The sequence below is a fragment of the Vanessa cardui genome, chromosome 24, assembly GCF_905220365.1.
Source record: "Vanessa cardui chromosome 24, ilVanCard2.1, whole genome shotgun sequence".
Lineage (NCBI taxonomy): Eukaryota > Metazoa > Arthropoda > Insecta > Lepidoptera > Nymphalidae > Vanessa > Vanessa cardui.
Window position 1 is genome coordinate 2670081 of NC_061146.1, and position 19114 is coordinate 2689194.

General features: G+C 31.3%; 1 protein-coding gene across 1 annotated transcript in view; it reads right to left on the bottom strand.

The window, feature by feature from the left end:
* LOC124540128 (tubulointerstitial nephritis antigen-like) overlaps positions 1 to 15774 on the bottom strand; it is a 63397-nt gene extending 47623 nt beyond the window's left edge. The window contains exon 1 of the mRNA XM_047117565.1: positions 15473 to 15774. Within this exon, the coding sequence (XP_046973521.1) occupies positions 15473 to 15483 (11 nt within the window). The 5' untranslated portion in view covers positions 15484 to 15774. The remainder of the gene's footprint in view (positions 1 to 15472) is intronic.
* Between the last annotated feature and the right edge of the window lie 3340 nt (positions 15775 to 19114).

Below are 19114 nucleotides of genomic sequence, written 5' to 3' on the forward strand. Positions count from 1 at the left end.
AGAAAACCGTCTCCAGTTTTCAAATTCATTCCTTTATCAAGTCGTAAACTCTTAGTAGTAATAATATTCATACTAGCCTCCCGCCCCGGCTTCGCACGGGCAATACTGATACTAAATATACTACAGAATTTATTTATTGACGCAATTACATGAGACACTTCTAAAATAATCAGTTTTTGTTACCTATATCGTTTATGTATTGAAGACAGAAAGCGGCATCCGTTGTGTAATTTTAAAGATACATATAAGCTTAAATAGGGAAGGACAACGGTAAGCAACTTTGTTTTATTTATACTATGTAATTATGCTATATTATTGTTGTTAGAGCTGAGATGGCCCAGTGGTTAGAACGCGTGCATCTTAACCGATGATTGCGGGTTCAAACCCAGGCAAGTACCACTATATATATGTGCTTAATTTGTATTTATAATTCATCTCGAGCTCGGCAGTGAAGGAAAACATCGTTAGGAAACCTGCATGTGTCTAATTTCATCGAAATTCTGCCACATATGTATTCCACCAACCCGCATTGGAACAGCGTAAATACCCGCATTGGAACAGCGTGGAATATGTTCCAAACCCTCTTCTTAATGGAAGAGGAGGCCTTATCTCAGCAGTGGGAAATGTACAGGCTGTTACTTTTACTTTTTACTTTTATTGTTGTTAATTGCTAATTAATTAATCAGACGCATTTGTTCAATACTGATATAGCAAAAAAAAAAGTACAAAATCGTCCATATTTGAAATGCACTGTATTAAATTAGTCAAAATAGAAAAAAAAACTGACCCTATGTGATTTCTATCATAAGTGAATACTACAACAAAACCATTTTGATCTCTATTTGCGACATCATAAAGTTGCATATCACGTGAATGGAATATTTCGGTTAGGAATTCCAAGGCCATGTTGTGTCTCGTCTTTCAGATATCAACAAAGTTATCAGTGATCTTATAGTATTATAATATAGGCGATTATAATAGCGGGGAAGAATGTCGTATGACAATATTTAGTCTAAAGCAATTTTAGACTATTTGTGTGTGTTACATAATATTCTTTGTAAATAAATCAAATTGTATGTGCTATCTATTATTTCGAATAGCTTCTCCTATTTGAAATTTGTATATCTTTTCGGATATTGTAATAGCATTATGATTAACGTAATACATATTGTATTTTTGTCTATTTAAATGGACATACTTAGGATAATGTTGTCTTAGATTTTCGCGATTATTACACATTGAAAAAAACTAGTTTTAACGGATTTATATCGCGTATATTAATTATTTTTATCATCCCGACGTTTCGAGCACTTTACAGCGTTCGTGGTCACGGGAAGACTAAGGTGACATTTGTCTATTTGAAGTACAAAAGAAACATTATTTATTCAGTCTACCTGTGACCACGAACGCTGTAATGTCCGTTAAATCCGTTAAAACTAGTTTTATTTCAATATTTAGGATATTATAGAGAATATTCTAACATTCTAAGGCACCGTTTAGTCTATTTTTTCCTTACATCGTCAATGCGACACCAACTTTGGGAACTAAGATGGTATGTCCCTTGTGCCTGTAGTAACACTTGCTCACTCCCCCGTCAAACCAGAACCCAACAATACTGCGTACTATAGTTTAACGGTAGAATATCTTATGAGTGCGTGGTACCTACCCAGGCGGGCTTGCACAAAGCCCTACCCCAAGTAAAGTCTTTTTTCATAATTAAATCCATAATATATCTAATGGCAAACATGTCTTTTGTATGGGAGCCCCACTTGAATATTTATTATATTCTATTTTTATAATTTGTTGTTAAAATGGCAGAAGAAATACACCATCTTTAAACATTATAATTATAGTTATCTAACTAAGCAATTAAGTAGTTGTTAAGCTTATGATTAATGTATATTTAATTATAATATAACACTATTACTCTTAACTATTTAAATCCTCTACAATTTTCTTCCAACAACCGACAACAGTTTCGCTAATCCATAGTATAGTGATCATAGATCAAGCGACCAAAAATGTTTATAATAATATATATATATATATATATATATATATACTAATAATAATAATATTCTACTATTGTTGTTCACAATTGACATTTTTAATGTTCTCCTAAATATATAAAATCTTTGTGTTAAATAAGTAAATGATTATAAGCATTAAGACGATCTTGTAAAATAGAATTAGATTGTGTATTTTTTTGTACAAAAAAATTAAATATATATAATTTTGTTTTTAATAATCGAACAGATAATAATTGAGAGCACTTTTTATCACTGGCAATAATTCACGGTTATTTTTTTAATTTGTATCAAGATTTTGTTAATTAAATAGTCTAATTTTTTGCCCGCATATTTTCCTAGATAAGTGAATTGGCGCCGTTATTAACACGATCCAGACTATAAACGCCCTGTCATGTATGATTATAATATTAGAATGTTATTGATTTGAAGCTGGTTTACAGTAAGTTGAACCGACAAATATGAAAAAGTAGTCGTCCGTAAATATCGTACCTAGTTGGCAAAAGACTTTATTTGTTTTTTTTTATGATATAGATTGGCGGACAAGAAAAAAGACGAACGAAGAAAAACTAGTGGTTAGTGGTCACTACCACAGACAATGGTTCTGTAAGAAATATTTACCATTCTCTACGCCGTCAATGTGTTATCAAACTTGGAAACGGAGATGCGTTCTTTAATTTATTTGTATTCGATCTTTCGAGATACTTATCATGATTTTTGCTACGTTCTATCTATTCGGGTTTTGGATACATGCAAAATGTTAATAAACGATTTCCGATTGGTCACTTCTTCCAAAGTAACAATAGTCGGCACAACAGACAGGGCGTCCTCGAGCTAGTTAAAGTTACGACACTCGTCACACAAGCGTAAAAGTGTTCTCAAATTCAAATCAAATTGAATCAAGAATAAACTTTATTCAAGTAGGCTTTTACAAGCACTTTTGAATCGTCATTTTAAAATTAAGTGAAGCTACCACCGGTTCGGAAAGTAGATTCTACCGAGAAGAATCGGCAAGAAACTCAGTAGTTACTCTTTTTTTAACATTTAAAAAATACAAAGTCATGTTAGTTAAATTAATATAATCTGCTTGGAAGATTATTTATATTTTCATATAAACTTAGAATTATAAAAATCAAATATAATTTCATCGGTGGAATCAATTTGCATTCTAAAATTCACCACATTAAATAAAAGTTTAAGATTGTTGATATGTCGTTCCGATTTAATGTAAACGGAGTTGTGGTCGAGTTCACCGTAATTTCATACAACAAAAACTAATGTTACATTAAAGAAATTAATGATTGGAGTTTAATGTGAACGGTATTTTACATGTGGATTTTTTTTAATAGAATATTGCCGATTCCTTATTATCCCCCCCTTTTAAATTTATTACTTGTGTTAGGAGGGGGAACGACTATAGCCCACGGAGTCGGATAAATCCTGCGATTTTTATATCGCTAGACGGCCCCTAAAAACCTTTGCACGATTAAAGCTTAAATAAAGTTTTTTTTTTTAAATATCGAGATGGCCCAGTGGATATCATGAATCGGGCATCATAACCGATGATTGCGGGTTCAAACCCAGGCAAGCCCTATATTCATGTGCTTATTAGTTATTATGATTGTTTATACAAATTTAAAACAATAATTACTAATCTTACCCCGTGATTTTAAGAAATCCGAAGTTTTCTAGAAATCGTTGTATTTAATTAATTCATCATTTCAATTAATGTTTTATTATTATAGTGTCATTTTTTCTGTTTAAAATATCTTTGGTATATATTATGAAAGCTAAAGAAAAAAAAAACAGTCATAAATGTGTTATTTGTCTGCGAACCGTATTTAAATATGGTGGAAAACGCTCAAAAATTAGGCTGCTCCTCAGCCTATTAACGTAAAACTAACTAAAATTAAAAATTTTATTACGCCAAAAGTAATCGACTGTATTTTTCCTTTTTTAATAATTTTGATAATTAATATCCTTTCTTAAATTTAGTTATTCTATATTAAATTTAAAAAAAAATTAAATATAATTAATATTAAACGTCTAGTAAATCATAAAGCGGACTAATATTATTATCAACTACAGCCAATTCAACTTCGTTCTATTTATTTGAATATTGAATAATTTGAGCACTCTACATTGGATCTTCGTTAAATTCGAAGCTAAAAAAAAACACTAACCGTCGCAGAATGTGGATCATTGACCTCTGTGTAAATATTTTCGCTATTATATTTTGCATCTAGACTTAGAATGAATATAAATTCTGTCATTATTTAACATCAATGTTCCAATTCTAATGCTATATTCTAAATTTGAAATGAGTTCGTTGACATTTTTTTTAAATATATATATTTAGTCTGTGGACAAAAATATTTATTCTTAATCTACGTTGTTTTGTAATATAACTCGTTCGAAGGATTCTAAAAACAGTTCGCTATTTCATTTAGGGTTTACAAAAACTTGATATTTACGCATGACACGTCCATATTCAAAGTGTATTAATTATTATTGACATATTAACAAAAAGACGCAACGTATCGTACTACCAGGAAATTATATTCCCTTTTGTTTCTTCGCTTAAATTCCATCTGTCTTTTGTTTTATAGTCTGGGGTCAATTGTACAAACTTATAACAGTATATCGTTAGTGATTTTATTCCGAATCAACATCGTCCGAACAGTTACTGAATGCTTTAGTAAAATAGGAAAAAGGCTAAAGGGCAACAATTACGTTTAGATTCGATTGTGATAAAGTGTCATTCTAAATTAATATTATAAATACGAAAGTAACTCTGTCTGTCAAAAGAATTTGAGGAAATTTGGTATGAAGCAAACTTGAACTCTAAGAAATGACAAATGGTATTTTTTGCCTAAAATATGACATCCCTAACACCCTAAAACGCTTAAAGAAAGTTGGAACCTAAAAGGCTACATTAAAGCAGATGAAACTGCAAAGCGCTACTTATACAAAGATATAATAGTAAAGTAAAAGTAAAGTAACAGCCTGTACATTTCCCGCTGCTGAGATAAGGCCTCCTCTTCCATTAAGGAGAGGGTTTGGAACATATTCCACCACGCTGTTCCAATGCGGGTTGGTGGAATGCACATGTGGCAGAATTTCGATGAAATTAGACACATGCAGGTTTCCTCACGATGTTTTCCTTCACCGCCGAGCACGAGATGAATTATAAACACAAATTAAGCACATGAATCAGCGGTGCTTGCCTGGGTTTGAACCCGCAACCATCGGTTAAGATGCACGCGTTCTAACCACTGGGCCATCTCGACTCTGGATATAATAATACACATACAATAAAGTAAAACCTTCACGGAACCGCGCCATCATCTGGCATAAGTTTAGAGTGCATTAGGAGTTATTTCAATCAGACATTAAAAAAAAAAAAATTATCGAAGAGCTCATTGTTAAGTACTTTATTGCCAAATAAAACAACACGTTTTATTTGATACTATAGCAATAAATATCGTAAAGCATGCAACGGTATTAATATTAAACAAAAACGTACAAATAATAATAGTTAATGAGCGTGATAGCAAGAATACTAACACCATCGATTCGTTACATCGATTTATTGCCAGATGAAAAAAATACTTAAAGTATTTAGAATAATAACTATTTAATTTATTCTATTTTATAAGAAGATAATAACAACTGACATATTTTTTTTATACGTTTCGAAACGTTCTACATTTTTTATTAAGACTTTTTATGTTGGATATTGACCTCTTTGTATTTATGAACACTCATATTTTAACAGCTCAATCAACTCAAATAGTTCATGAAGAAAGTAAACAGCTTGATATATATTTTTACTGACATATTAAAAAAATAACGTTAAATGGTTAAGTCGTGAAAAGTAAAACCTCTTTGTGTGTAATATTCATTTTTACTTTTTCGAACTCAAGTTCGAATTTTAAAACTTTTTTACCAATGTCAAATATTTGAATTAATGCATTGAGACGGTAATGCGCTTAGATTATATAAACTCGTTATAAAGTCGAGTGATTACTTTGATTACTGAATTTTTGTATCAATTAGACGTAATTTAAAAGTATTTAATATGTTAATATCTTATAAGTAATAAGCCTTATCGAATGTTTTAACTATCACAATGTATTTAATTTTAATAAATCTTTTTTTTTTATTAATTGTATTAAGTGTCTTTCAAACTATTTTTATTTATATATATTTTAATTTAAAGAACTTATTGTTTTTGTTCATATAGATTAAAAAAATATATTGATTAAGGGGTTTTGTTCTTTATTTTCAAAGTAAAGCTGTAGTAGATATGGTATATGGGTTATAATGAGAAGAATTTTCGAGAAACTCCATAGATATTCTTATTAAGTGAAATCGATATTTTAATTATCAATGAATTACAAATATCGCAATAAATAAAATCGCTTGCAATTTAGTATACCTACACTCTCGCACCTGCATCAAGACCTGCCACCATTAAATCGATGTACAATCGTAAATAATAGTGACTAATACATAAAGGGGTCACGTCCCAATTACATGTGGATATATTTTTAAACACATTCAGATCGTATCAAAACAAAACAATAAATCTTATGAGAATAAAAGCTATGGATTATGATATCATACAATACGTAATAGGGTCAAGGAGAGCTTTGGTTTATTGGCCGATACATTTCGATTTCGTTCGGGAATCGCAATGAAAATATATTTTTGTTTTTTTTTTCATATATTTGTAAGTTTGGTTTTACCTGGAATAGTATTAAGTATGAGATAATTGAGTAAGCGTTCATAGTCTACAAAAGGTAAATAAGTATATTTTGTAATATTTTTGTAATTGTATTTTATTATCAATTCGAAATTAGGTATCCTATTTGATCCAAATCTTAGTTAACAGATCTCATTTCGACAAGTTCTAAGTCAAACTAACGGTAAGATTATTTGTCACGACTAAAATAGCTTTAAGCCGCACAAATGAGGATTAGTTAATATTTAAGATGTCAAATTAGTGGGAAATATCGCACATAAGGCACAATAGAACTGGTAAAAGAAATAAATGAACAGCCTTTGCCAATTAACAATGACTGAAACATAGAAATTGATTAAAAATAACGAAAAAATATTAAAATATAATTAATTGGAAATACAATGAAATCCCATTAATTTTATAATACCCGTTTTATTTGTCAGAACAAAACAGTGCTCTTGCAACGAAAACTGAATGGATTATAAAAAAAGTAAATAAAACAGAACGTGTTCGAATTTCAAACGCAAAAGATGGCACGGGATCGCCTTTGAATGTTTGAAATGAACTCATTCTCATGATTTATATTCGTACTAAATACCTATCGTATATATTTGAATTATTGTTATTATAACTCATTGGAATTTCAATTTCATATTTGTTTTATTATGAATAATATATTTATTTAAAGAAAGGAATATACTGTTTCAAGATCAAAATATACTTTATACGAGCATAGTTTTGGGGGCACTCTTGAATCGGATTTGATTTTTTTTTTCTTAAGTTGTCGAATTTTTAATAATGCTTATGGAATTTAACGTGACCATATAACACAGGACTTGTTCATGTTTCGGAAATGATTCGTCACGTTTAATAATTTATGTCCCTTTATGTCTGTAAAAGGAACCGAAAAGTTTTATTTATTTATTTATTTATTCGTTACCGCAGTTTACATAGCGTATTAAAGGTACCCAACCTCTCTAGTGAGCATGTTTCATACTCGTGTCAAAGGGATCCATTCTTCCATAACATAATGTGTTATATGAGCAACCAAATAAGCTAGTAGATAGTTAGATAAGATTGTAGATTCTTCCGAGCCGGTAAGACTCAGTAGTTACCCAAATCCGAAAATCAGTTACATCTATTATTAATTACAAATGTATTATTACTTATGCAGTTAGAAATCAACGAATACCAAATCCAACACTTTTTATCTATACTGATATTACAAATGAGATATTAACTCAGCCCATCTGTCGGTCTGTTTATCTTATAGGCTACACCACTGAGTTGAATTTGATGAAATTTATTGGGAAAGAAGCTTGAACTTAATGAATGACAAGCAACGTCAAAATCGCAAGCGAAGTAGCGGACGGCAACTAGTCGTATAAATATTTCAATATCGAGAATAGTCCTGTAAATAATTTTTTCTTAAGTTACTTAACATTTTAATCGATAAAGCGAAAAGCGTATTTGTATTGTTTATATGTGTAGCGGACACATGATTACAGCTTTTTACGTTTATACAACAACAAATAACATCAGCCTGTAAATTTCCCACTGCTGGGTTAAGGCCTCCTCTCCCATTGAGGAGAAGGTTCGGAACATTCCACCACGCTACACATGTGGCAGATTTTTTTTTGAAATTGGACACATGCAGGTTTCCTCACGATGTTTTTCTTTACCGCCGATTACGAGATAAATTTAACCAAAAATTAAGGCCATGAGTATTCATTGGTGCCTGCCTAGGTTTGAACCCCCGATCATCGGTTAAGATGCACGCGTTCTAACCACTGGGCCACCTACCAAATATTATAAAAATAATCATTATTTATACAAGAGTAACACAAAATATTTTTATAAATATATCGTGATGGCATCGTAGGAATACTAACTTAATTAAATACATTCCGATGGGAATCTCGAACTCTCGAGATTGTCAAGGACAAATTCCATCTCAATGGAGATGACGTCTGGCTCCACGTCTTCTAATGCAAACTATTTATATTGCGTATTAATACCATATTTAATTATTAAGGCGGTAAAAACTAGAATTCTCCTAAAACTTAAATTATTGTCTGCATTGCAAGTTAATTGAATAAGTTTATAGTAATAAATATATGCAAGAACATTATATAAAATACAGATTAAAAATATATACATCTAAGGCACGGATATCGGAGTGTGGAGACGCAAATATAACAAAAAAAAATCTTGGACATTTGTATATTTATTATTTTTATATACAACATATTTTCTATTACATTCTAGATTAGCTGTGCCCGCGACCTTATACGCGTTTGAATATCATCTATCTGCCAGTGAAAGTCGAGATTAGCTGAAACAGACAGTAAAAATTCTAAATATGTTATTTTGGTATAAAAAGAGGCTATTTTAATATTACAAACAGACACTCCAATTTTATTATATGTATGGATTAATTTTCATAACGAATCAAAGTAAATAGTCAATCGACTCAAATTGTATCAGACTTTTTTGTCATTAATTGCCAACTTATAATATTGTATAAATCTATGAAGGTTTTATGATACTAGGAGAGTCTGGAATTGACAAACTTCGGGGGTAGGAGACTTCTTTCCTTTCGAAATGGTTTAGAAACTTATTTCACCACCAACAACAACAACGACAACAGCCTGTTTCCTACTGCTGGGCTAACACTACCTCTCCCTTTGAAGAGATGGTTTTGAATATATTCCACCACGCTGGTCTAATGCGGATGGGTGGATATACAGGTGGCAGAATTTCTATGAAATTAGACACATGCAGGTTTTCTCACGATGTATTTCTTTACTGCCGAGCACGAGATGAATTATAAAGACAAATTAAGCACATGAATTTTCAGTCAAGCTTGCCTGGGTTTGAACCCGCGATCATCGGTTAAGGTGCACGCGTTACACACCATCTCTCGGCTCTTATTATTTTATTTATTTATTTAAATACTCTATTGATCACCAAAAAGTTTATGGAACAAAAGGCGGTCTCAATGCCTGAATTCATTCTCTGCCAGTCAACCTTTAGGTTAAACAGAAAAGCATGATTGTTCACCAACAACAATACGCTACAATCATTTTACCATCAAGCATAAGATAAACACTTAAAATACGTGAATAATGAGTTTAACTTTTCAGCTGAATTAAAGAGGTCAACAAGATCATTAGTAAAACCTTCAAATAAAAAAGCCCCAAATACTTCTTGATCGAAACGATAACATTGTTTAAGATTAAATAACAATAATTTCACCGTTACTCAAATAAATTAACTTGGTGGTAGGGCTTTGTGCTAGCCCGTTTGGGTAGGTACTACCCACTCATCAGTTATTCTACCGCCAAATAACAGTACTCAGTACTGTTATGTTCCGGTTTGAAGGGTGAGTGAGCCAGTATAACTACAGGGACATGACATCTTAGTTCCCAAGGTTGGTGGCACATTGACGATGTAAAGAATAGTTGAGATTTTTTATAGCGTCATTGTCTATGGGTGATGGTGACAACTTACCATTAGGTGGCCCATACGCTCGTCCGCCAACCTATTCCATAAAAAAATATTAATAAAAAAAATTGCTGTAAGTACTGGATAACTAAAAATCTTAAATACGAAACGAGGCCAGTTTTAATTGATACGGCGCTCTGCCTTCCCATGAACGAACGATGCTGTCAAATGATATGACCGATAACCGTAGATTATATATTCCATAACATATATTATTAACATCGATGAACGAGATTTTTGCATATCCGCTTCCAAAGGGCATTGACTTCTGATCTGGGGTGAGCTGCACCCAACATGCCTTCGACTTTCCAATGCTTATGCGAATACTATTAATATTACTCCAGAATTCCTCCCACACGTATATATTTTGTCGAACGTTAGAGGCAAGGAAGTCAGCCTGCCAGCGATATCTCTGAACTGTATATATTATCAGATGAGCGGAAAGTGAATATTAATTTTGCAAACGTATTGCCTGATACACTTCGCTCGTTTGTATTTATTATATTTATTAAATAAAGTAAAATTTAAGATAACTGTCCCACAACCGGGCTAAAGTCCCCAATCTCTTTAAGTAAAAGGTTAGCCCACCACGCACAGATGCGTAGGTTGGTGGAAGTAGCAGAATTCCATGGTAATTACATAGATACGAGCACGAGTAAAAATATGAACATAAATAATGCACCTAAATTCAGTAGCGCTTACTTATAGTGGGTTGAACCTGCAATCGTCAGTTAAGATGCACGCGTTCTAACCACTGGGTCATCTCGGCTATTATTTAATAGAACACAATCAACTCTCATACTTTTAAGAAAAGTCACAGAATATTAAGACGATGATATTTTATGAAAATATATTAAGTTTTTAATTAACCTAAGCCATTGAACGATAACAATTTACCTTAAACACAAAAAAGCTGTCAAATATAAAAATATAACAATTCTTACGTAAATTTAACACAGAACTTGTAATAATTACTGTATAATGATTACTATTGAGGACTTAGTTTTGTTTATAACTACAATGAGACTTAGACATAGACAACTATACAACTCTCTACTAATCGTTATATTTCTGCTAAAGACAAAATTTATTCATGACATAAAATGTCACAATAAATCGTTATGATTATTTCCTTTTGTAGCATTTAATATTTACAAATAATGATTATGTATACTATATTATATACTAAATTAAATTACTTTTACGGAACCAAACACTACAGCACAAAATCGGCAGAAATATAAAAAGAAATTAATAAAAAAAAACTCCGTACAATTCTACAAAAACGGGTAAAAATACGTTTTCTTTATAGAAGTCCCGATATCATAAGTAGTTACATTATTAACAAATTTAAAAGTAAATATTTACCTTAATTATACTGTTAGTTTTCTCATATTTGAATTTATAAATCATTGTTAAATAATATTAACCGTGTAAAATAAAAAGTAGGTTACAAAGGATAAACACCTATAATGTTTGCATACAAAATATCTTATGTCAAGGTAGTTTTGTTTTGAAATGATAATAAAATGATAAAGATCTTAATTAATTCGTACAAGATAATGTGTAAACCTTTTTCTTGTCATATTATGTAAATTATACACAATAAAGTATTCGTTGGTACAAATATTGTAATAACATTTTTTTTTCATCATCAAAAACGTCTCATCAAATTTTCTAATTTTTTAAACCCGACTCTTCCACAATTCAATTTTTTGTTCATTGGTTTAGTAGCTTTTTTCAGTTGGGCAATTAAAAAAATTGGCTTTCAATTAATATCGATTATAATTTTATTATCTGTGCAAACTCACCAGTCCTCTTTTGACTTTATTAAAGGGTCATTCATTCGATAACAGATTAAAAACTATCTGTTATGACATGTGATGTCAATTGATCAATAACTGTATTTTACGACTCGGTTTAATCATCTGTAATTAAAATTCGTCTTGCCTTGGCAATACGGTAATATCAAGGTCATTAGTTATCTCTTAACGATAATGATACATGATATTTTGTGTAATTCATGAACTATCAACCTTTTTATTGAAAAAAAAAATTGAAAAACCTGACATGACACAAGGCCGTGTTGCCATTTCAAAATATTGAAAAATCGACTGAACGCGAGAAAGCTGTCAATCGTATGTTTGCATGTTTGTTATACAAAGCGTTTGTACCTCTACAAAGCTTCGAAAGCAATTTGTTTAATATATGACTCTATTTCGTTAAAATATACGGAACCCTAAATAGGCAATCAATTATATCATCACAGAAATGCAGAAGTGTTAACAATATGTCTACGACTGCGCAAAAAAAAGTAACTCTGTAAGTAAAGACCATGGTCACACAGGTGTAGCTACCATAGAAGAAATACGGTTTTCCTAGACATATACAAACTAATTCGTTGGTCTAGTCGCTACTTTATAAGGCTACAGGTTTCAAAACCCTCGGTACAAGGTGATTTCTTCGCTCGTTGAGCTCTATGTTATTTGGTTTCCATTTCTGTTTCGAGAGAGACCGAAAAGTCTTCGACTGTAATCTCTCCGGTCTAGTTTGATTGCTATCTTGGATTAAGAAATGAAGATTATTTTACAAGATAACATTGGCAGTGCGCCATATTAAATTATTAGTGACGTCACAATACAAGACTAGTTCAATGGCAGTTTTTTTCAATGAAATGTTTCGGCTAAATGATGTAACATATATAACTACAAACAAGGTTAAGCCATTAACTTCTTGTGTTTAATCTAGTTAAATAATAAATAATAATTTACAAATATTTCATAGGCTGAGATGGCCCATTGGTTAGTAGAGCTGAGATGGCCCAGTAGTTAGAACGCGTGCATCTTAACCGATGATTGCGGGTTCAAACCCAGGCAAGCGCCGCTCATTCATGTGCTTAATTTGTCTTTATAATTCATATCGAGCTCGGCGGTGAAGGAAAACATCGTAAGGAAACCTGCATATATCAAATTTCATCGAAATTCTGCCACATGTGCATACCACTAACCCGCACTGGAACAGCGTGGTGAAATATGTTCCAAACCCTCTCCTTAATGGAAGAGAAGGCCTTATCCGAGCAGTGGGAAATTTACAGGCTATTACTTTACTTTTACTTTTACAAATATTTCATAATACAATGAAGTGAAATGTTATCTAAAATAAACTTACTTGATTTACAATAAATCTTCTATTTGTACATTAAGTCTGTTATCTGCGTAATCTTTAAACTGTCAGTTTGATTGGTTGTCGAAGTCATAACTAATAAATTATTATATTACAGGAATATTTTACAAAAATAATTTTACATTCCTTATATAGCCAGTGTGTTCGAACTTTTCGAAGTTTCATTTGTATGAACTTAACGGTTTTAGGCAATGATGCTTTAGAATATCATTGTAGAATATCGTTTTAGGTCTTTGAAAAACTCTTAACAAAGGACACAATTCTTCTTTGATTCAACGAATGATGGTATAGCAAAATTAATTAAAACATATCAATCGTTGAAATTAATATTTGTTTTATTTTCGTAAAATATCTTATATTGACCTACCACCCATGGTGGTAGAGCTTTGTGCAAGACCGCCGGAGTAGGTACCACCCACTCATCAGATATTCTACCGCTAAACAACAATACGCAGTATTGTTGTGTTCCGGTTTGAAGGATGAGTGAGCCAGTGTAACTACAGTCACAAGGGACATAGCATCTTATAGTTCCCAAGGTTGGTGGCGCATTGACGATGTAAAGAATATTTAATATTTCTTACAGCGTCATTGTCTATAGGTGATGATTACCACTTACCATCAGGTGGCTCATAATCTCATCCGCCAATCTATACCATAAAAAAAACATAAGTGACTAGACAAATGAACGTCATTTCAAATGATGCCATAGTTAGAATATTTATATTCATTATGGAATCGCAAAATATTACGTTTCGAATATCGACGAACTCGTTATTGGAATTTGTAAATACTATTAAAATATATCGCGTCATTTGAAATGACGTTCATTTGTCTAGTCCACTTGTGTATGGAAAAGGCTATCCATTAAAGAAAGGAATTGAAATGAATTGGAATAGGCTATAGGCTATAGGCTATAGGCAGGGATAAATAGTTTCAATAAATATAATTGTAACGATTTCATACACTGGATCACTGGATATAGGTTTTTATTTATAATAATAGCCTTTTTAGTGCTCAGTGGAAAAGCCAATTTTGTATTGTTATAGTCATTTAAGTGATTTTTTCTCAAAAGATAACCCTTAATTTTTTTATGGCACAGATAGGCGAACTGGCAAATGGACCATCTGAAGGTGGTCAGGTGTAGACATTGGCGTTGAAAGAAATGTTAGGACTTCCTTACAGCGGAAATACGCCATCAACCTTGGGAACTAAAATGCCTATAATTACACTGGCTCATTCACCCTTCAGACCGGAACACAATAATACTAAGTATTGCTTTCGCGGTAGAATATTTGATGAGTGAATGGTACCTAACGGGCTTGCACAAAGCTCTAGAACTAAGTGAAGTACAGTAACAATTATTTAATTGAAGCTATTTGTTATTATTTATAGGTGATAAAAAAGTGTGGAAATGCAAGGTGGTTCTATAAAGGGAAAAATACTAATTCAATTGAATTTTGTTCATCGTGTTTATAGTTGGCAAAGAGTTTTTAGTTGTAGTAGATTTTTTTTTTTGAACAGTTTACTTTATATTTAATTTAATCTTCTAAGATATATAGTGTTTGTTTAAACATACTTGAATAAATAATATCTAGATTTTTGGATGATAGATAAATTTTTTTTAAATAAATAAATAATGATTATCGTCAGTCAGTAAGGAGAGTAACGATTTTGTTTGCTGAATATTTAAATTCGAGATTTATATTGAAACTCCAATTTGGTTATTATTTGTTAAAATAAAAAAAATTACGAATGGTTTTTCTCGCGCTTTTTTAATGAAAATATTTCCAATTGAAAAAAAAGATCATAGAACGTTACCTATAAAAATTCGACAGAATTTGAACTCGATACCAATTTTAAAATATTACACCAATGATAATAAAATATTTTCTGAACGCATCCTGTTTTCAGAATATAAGAAGAACAGAACAGGAAGTTAAACAAATACTTTTCAAACAAAAGAAACTAGCGATAATAATTTTATTATTATGCAAAATATTTTACTTACGTATTCGTCATGACAGCTTTTGTTGTTAACAACTTAACACAACTTAAGACCGAAATCGACTGAAAATGCTAATAGAAACTTTAACAAAATCTTCTTTTTTCAAAAAAAACTCTAGCCCACGGACATAATAAAAAAAAATCAACTGTCCATTGTTGTTTTAAAAAAAAAACACTCGAACCTAACGGGGTCCGGTTTAGAAAAAAAATAAAAGAATAAATCGAACTGTCACTTCGCGCGGCAAATTTGAATTTGGAACGTCTTAGCGTCAGTTTAGCGCGAGTGTCGAAATTAAACTGCGCTTGCCGCTCGCACACACCTGATTTAATATCGCGTGCTGTATTGCCATGCGAATGATGTTGTACGGCAAATTTCAAAAAATTATTCAGTTATGCATTTTAATTGATTGTTATTTTCAGCATAACATTCGTTAAACAAAATATTATGTACCATTAAATATGATATCCTTTCTTCATTTATAATATATATTAATATTTGCCTTTTTTACAGATTATTTTTTAAGATCCTAAAAAAGGCAAAAGTATCTCTAAATCAAGGTTATACTTAAAACCAGATATAAACACCGAAACTAACCTCTGAATAAAGCTTTATCATAAACTCCAGGTCAACCAAAAATATTAAAATTTAATTATAATAATAAATATTTAATTGCCATATAAGTATGTCTAATGCAAAACATACTGGCAACAATGAAACAAATATTCATATTCTTATAAATTGCTCTTGCGGTGCGTAATGTTACGATTTTTATGCGTGATTCATAAATATTGTATAATACTCGCAATATGACGTATTTAGAATCAGACTCACGAAATCCATGGAATAATCATGAGGTCATAATATTTTGTAGGTGTAAACAATGTGCACTATAAAAAGGTCCCATAATATAGTCTTTAAATTTGGAAGTATCCCATTAAAAATGTCGTCGATTATTTTTATATTTGTAAAATTCTTTTGGGCATAGTAGGTTTACCTATCGAATAGTTTTTCAATATAAACGAAAATGTTCACCAACTTTTTACAGTTTCACACACATTTTTTGTTTTGCTTAGATACTTCCCGCGATAGCTTTTCGGGGTAAAGCGTCGCTACATTATTAACGATTGCATTTAAAGATGCTGAGTTAAACAGACGTGGCCGATTAGAGACGTCAAATTTATACTTCAACTTCGGTAATGAAAGTCTTCCAAGCTTATAAGTATTTTTAACCTGTGCACTGCAAACTCTTGTAACAAAGACATTCTACTGTTCTTACAGGGACAATATGTACATATTTAGGGTTTCTATACATAATTTAATAATATTGGAGTGTCTGTTTGAAATATTAAAATAGCTCTTTTTTACTCAATGCATATGTATATACACGGTACATATACCAAAGTAACATTTCTTACAATTTTTGTCTGTCTGTCTGTTTGTTCCGGTTAATCTCTGGAACGGCTATACCGATTTTGATGGGACTTTCACTGGCAGATAACTGATATAATAAGGAGTAACTTAGGCTACAATAATATTTTTTTTGTTAAATTCAAACGCGTACAAGGCAGCAGGCACAGCTAGTTCGTAATATATTTTTTAAATAAATATTTTTACAGTACTCTATATTAAGGAAAAAAAATAAGATGAATAACTGTGATGTCTTGTACCAGACAGTATTAAGAATCTTTAAAAAAAACCATTATAATCAGCTGAACGAAGCAGCACAAGTGGGCAACAATCTCCATGAAAGACTACATGATGGAATACGCTCTAAATCTGAAGAAGGTGCTCCACTATGGACTACGCATTTATCATACTTGTATCCAACGCATGCAGATTTCCTTCCTATATTTCCCTTTGATAAATGCGCGATGATTTATCAATTATCAACTTATTGATAAGAATTTGTAGATTCAGTGGTTGCACTTTAGCGTCCATTTTTGAACCCACACACTTTGACTTTTGTTAACTATAGACCGAAGTCATTTATTTCACTGGGTTATCTCGGCTTACATATGTAAAATTACCTACTGCAAATATAATTATATACAATAAATTTCATAACACGTGACGAATATTTTACAAAAAGCTCTATGTCGTACATATTATAAGTTTAAAACGGTCTTATAATAATTCTAGAACCATTTTCCCTTACCCTATTATTACCCTTATAATTTAATTTCAAAACTAAACACGCCGTATACGTAATTTATATGCAATACTATACTATGATTAATTCATTTATTAGATAACTTAAATATATTAAAAGAAATATACTTAAACTGCCACCTAAATCTCCTTTTTACAAAAAAACTCGAAAACGATAATTCTTGGACTATACATGTCCATAGGAAATAGAATATCACGGAACTTGGTAGAGATTTGTAATTAAGAGTAATATGATCTGGAATGTCACACATTTTTTTTAAAAAGGCTTATCATATGACCAACAGTTAAATCAGCAGACCATTACGATTAAATTGAATAGGCACTTGTGTATATACACAGTACGATTTCACGTTAAATTGCTTCGTGTAATTAGATTAATTTTCCGGTTCATTAGACACATGTACCTACGATTTACATTGAAATTCCTTTGCAGGCGACAATATGGAAACATCTTCATCATTACATAGTATAAAACAAAGTCGCTTACCGCTGTCTGTAACTATGTATGCTTATATCTTTAGAATTGCGCAACGGATTTTCATGTGGTTTTTTTAAATAGATAAAGTTATTCGAGAGGAAGGTTTTTGTATGTAATACATGGATAATTTAGTAAAGAAACAAGAAAATGTGTAGTATATTTAGTATCATATTTATAGTTAGTGTGTATTATAATTAGTAGTTAGTGGGAAGCCGGGTTGGGTCGTTAGTATTATAATATAGTTGGTAGGGTCTTGTTTACTTTGTATAATTGTATAGTATACATGTTAAACCTATGTCTATATAATTTGACTCGACATTGCAGTAATGATTTAATGTTATTTGACCTTAATAAATTCATTCATAGATTTAAGTGGACAGAGGATACTATGTACCTACCAATGAAATCGAAAAGACAAATTGGTAACCTAATTGCCTACAATATCAAAAATTATTTTACAAGTAATGTTACCAAGGATCATATGTATAATAAAAATAATAATTTAATTTATATTAACACCGACAAAATTAAAAATACTCAAATTAATAGTTTAAACTAAATAAAACTACAACATCTGCGCCCTCTTACTTAAATATTATACATCAAAATATACAGGGCATAGGTGGCAAAGATCATGAAATAGAATTATTTTCGGAGTGTTATAAAATACATGTATTTTGTTTCACAGAACATTGGGTTAAAAAAATTGACATATTTAATATTTCAAACTTTAAACTGTCAAGTGCGTTCGTAAGAGGGAGTGCTATTCGTGGTGGCTCATTAATATTAGTACGGAATGATATCGTTTGTAAATCTCGAAAAGATATTGTGGCCCTCTCTATCGAACGTACTATCGAACTATCCTGCGTGGAATTTCCACAGTACATTATAGTCTGCGTGTACCGGCCCCCATCGGGAGATTATTATTTGTTTGAAACCACTATGGAGGACATTCTTAAAAAGCTATGTAAAACTAATAAATATATAATTGTATGTGG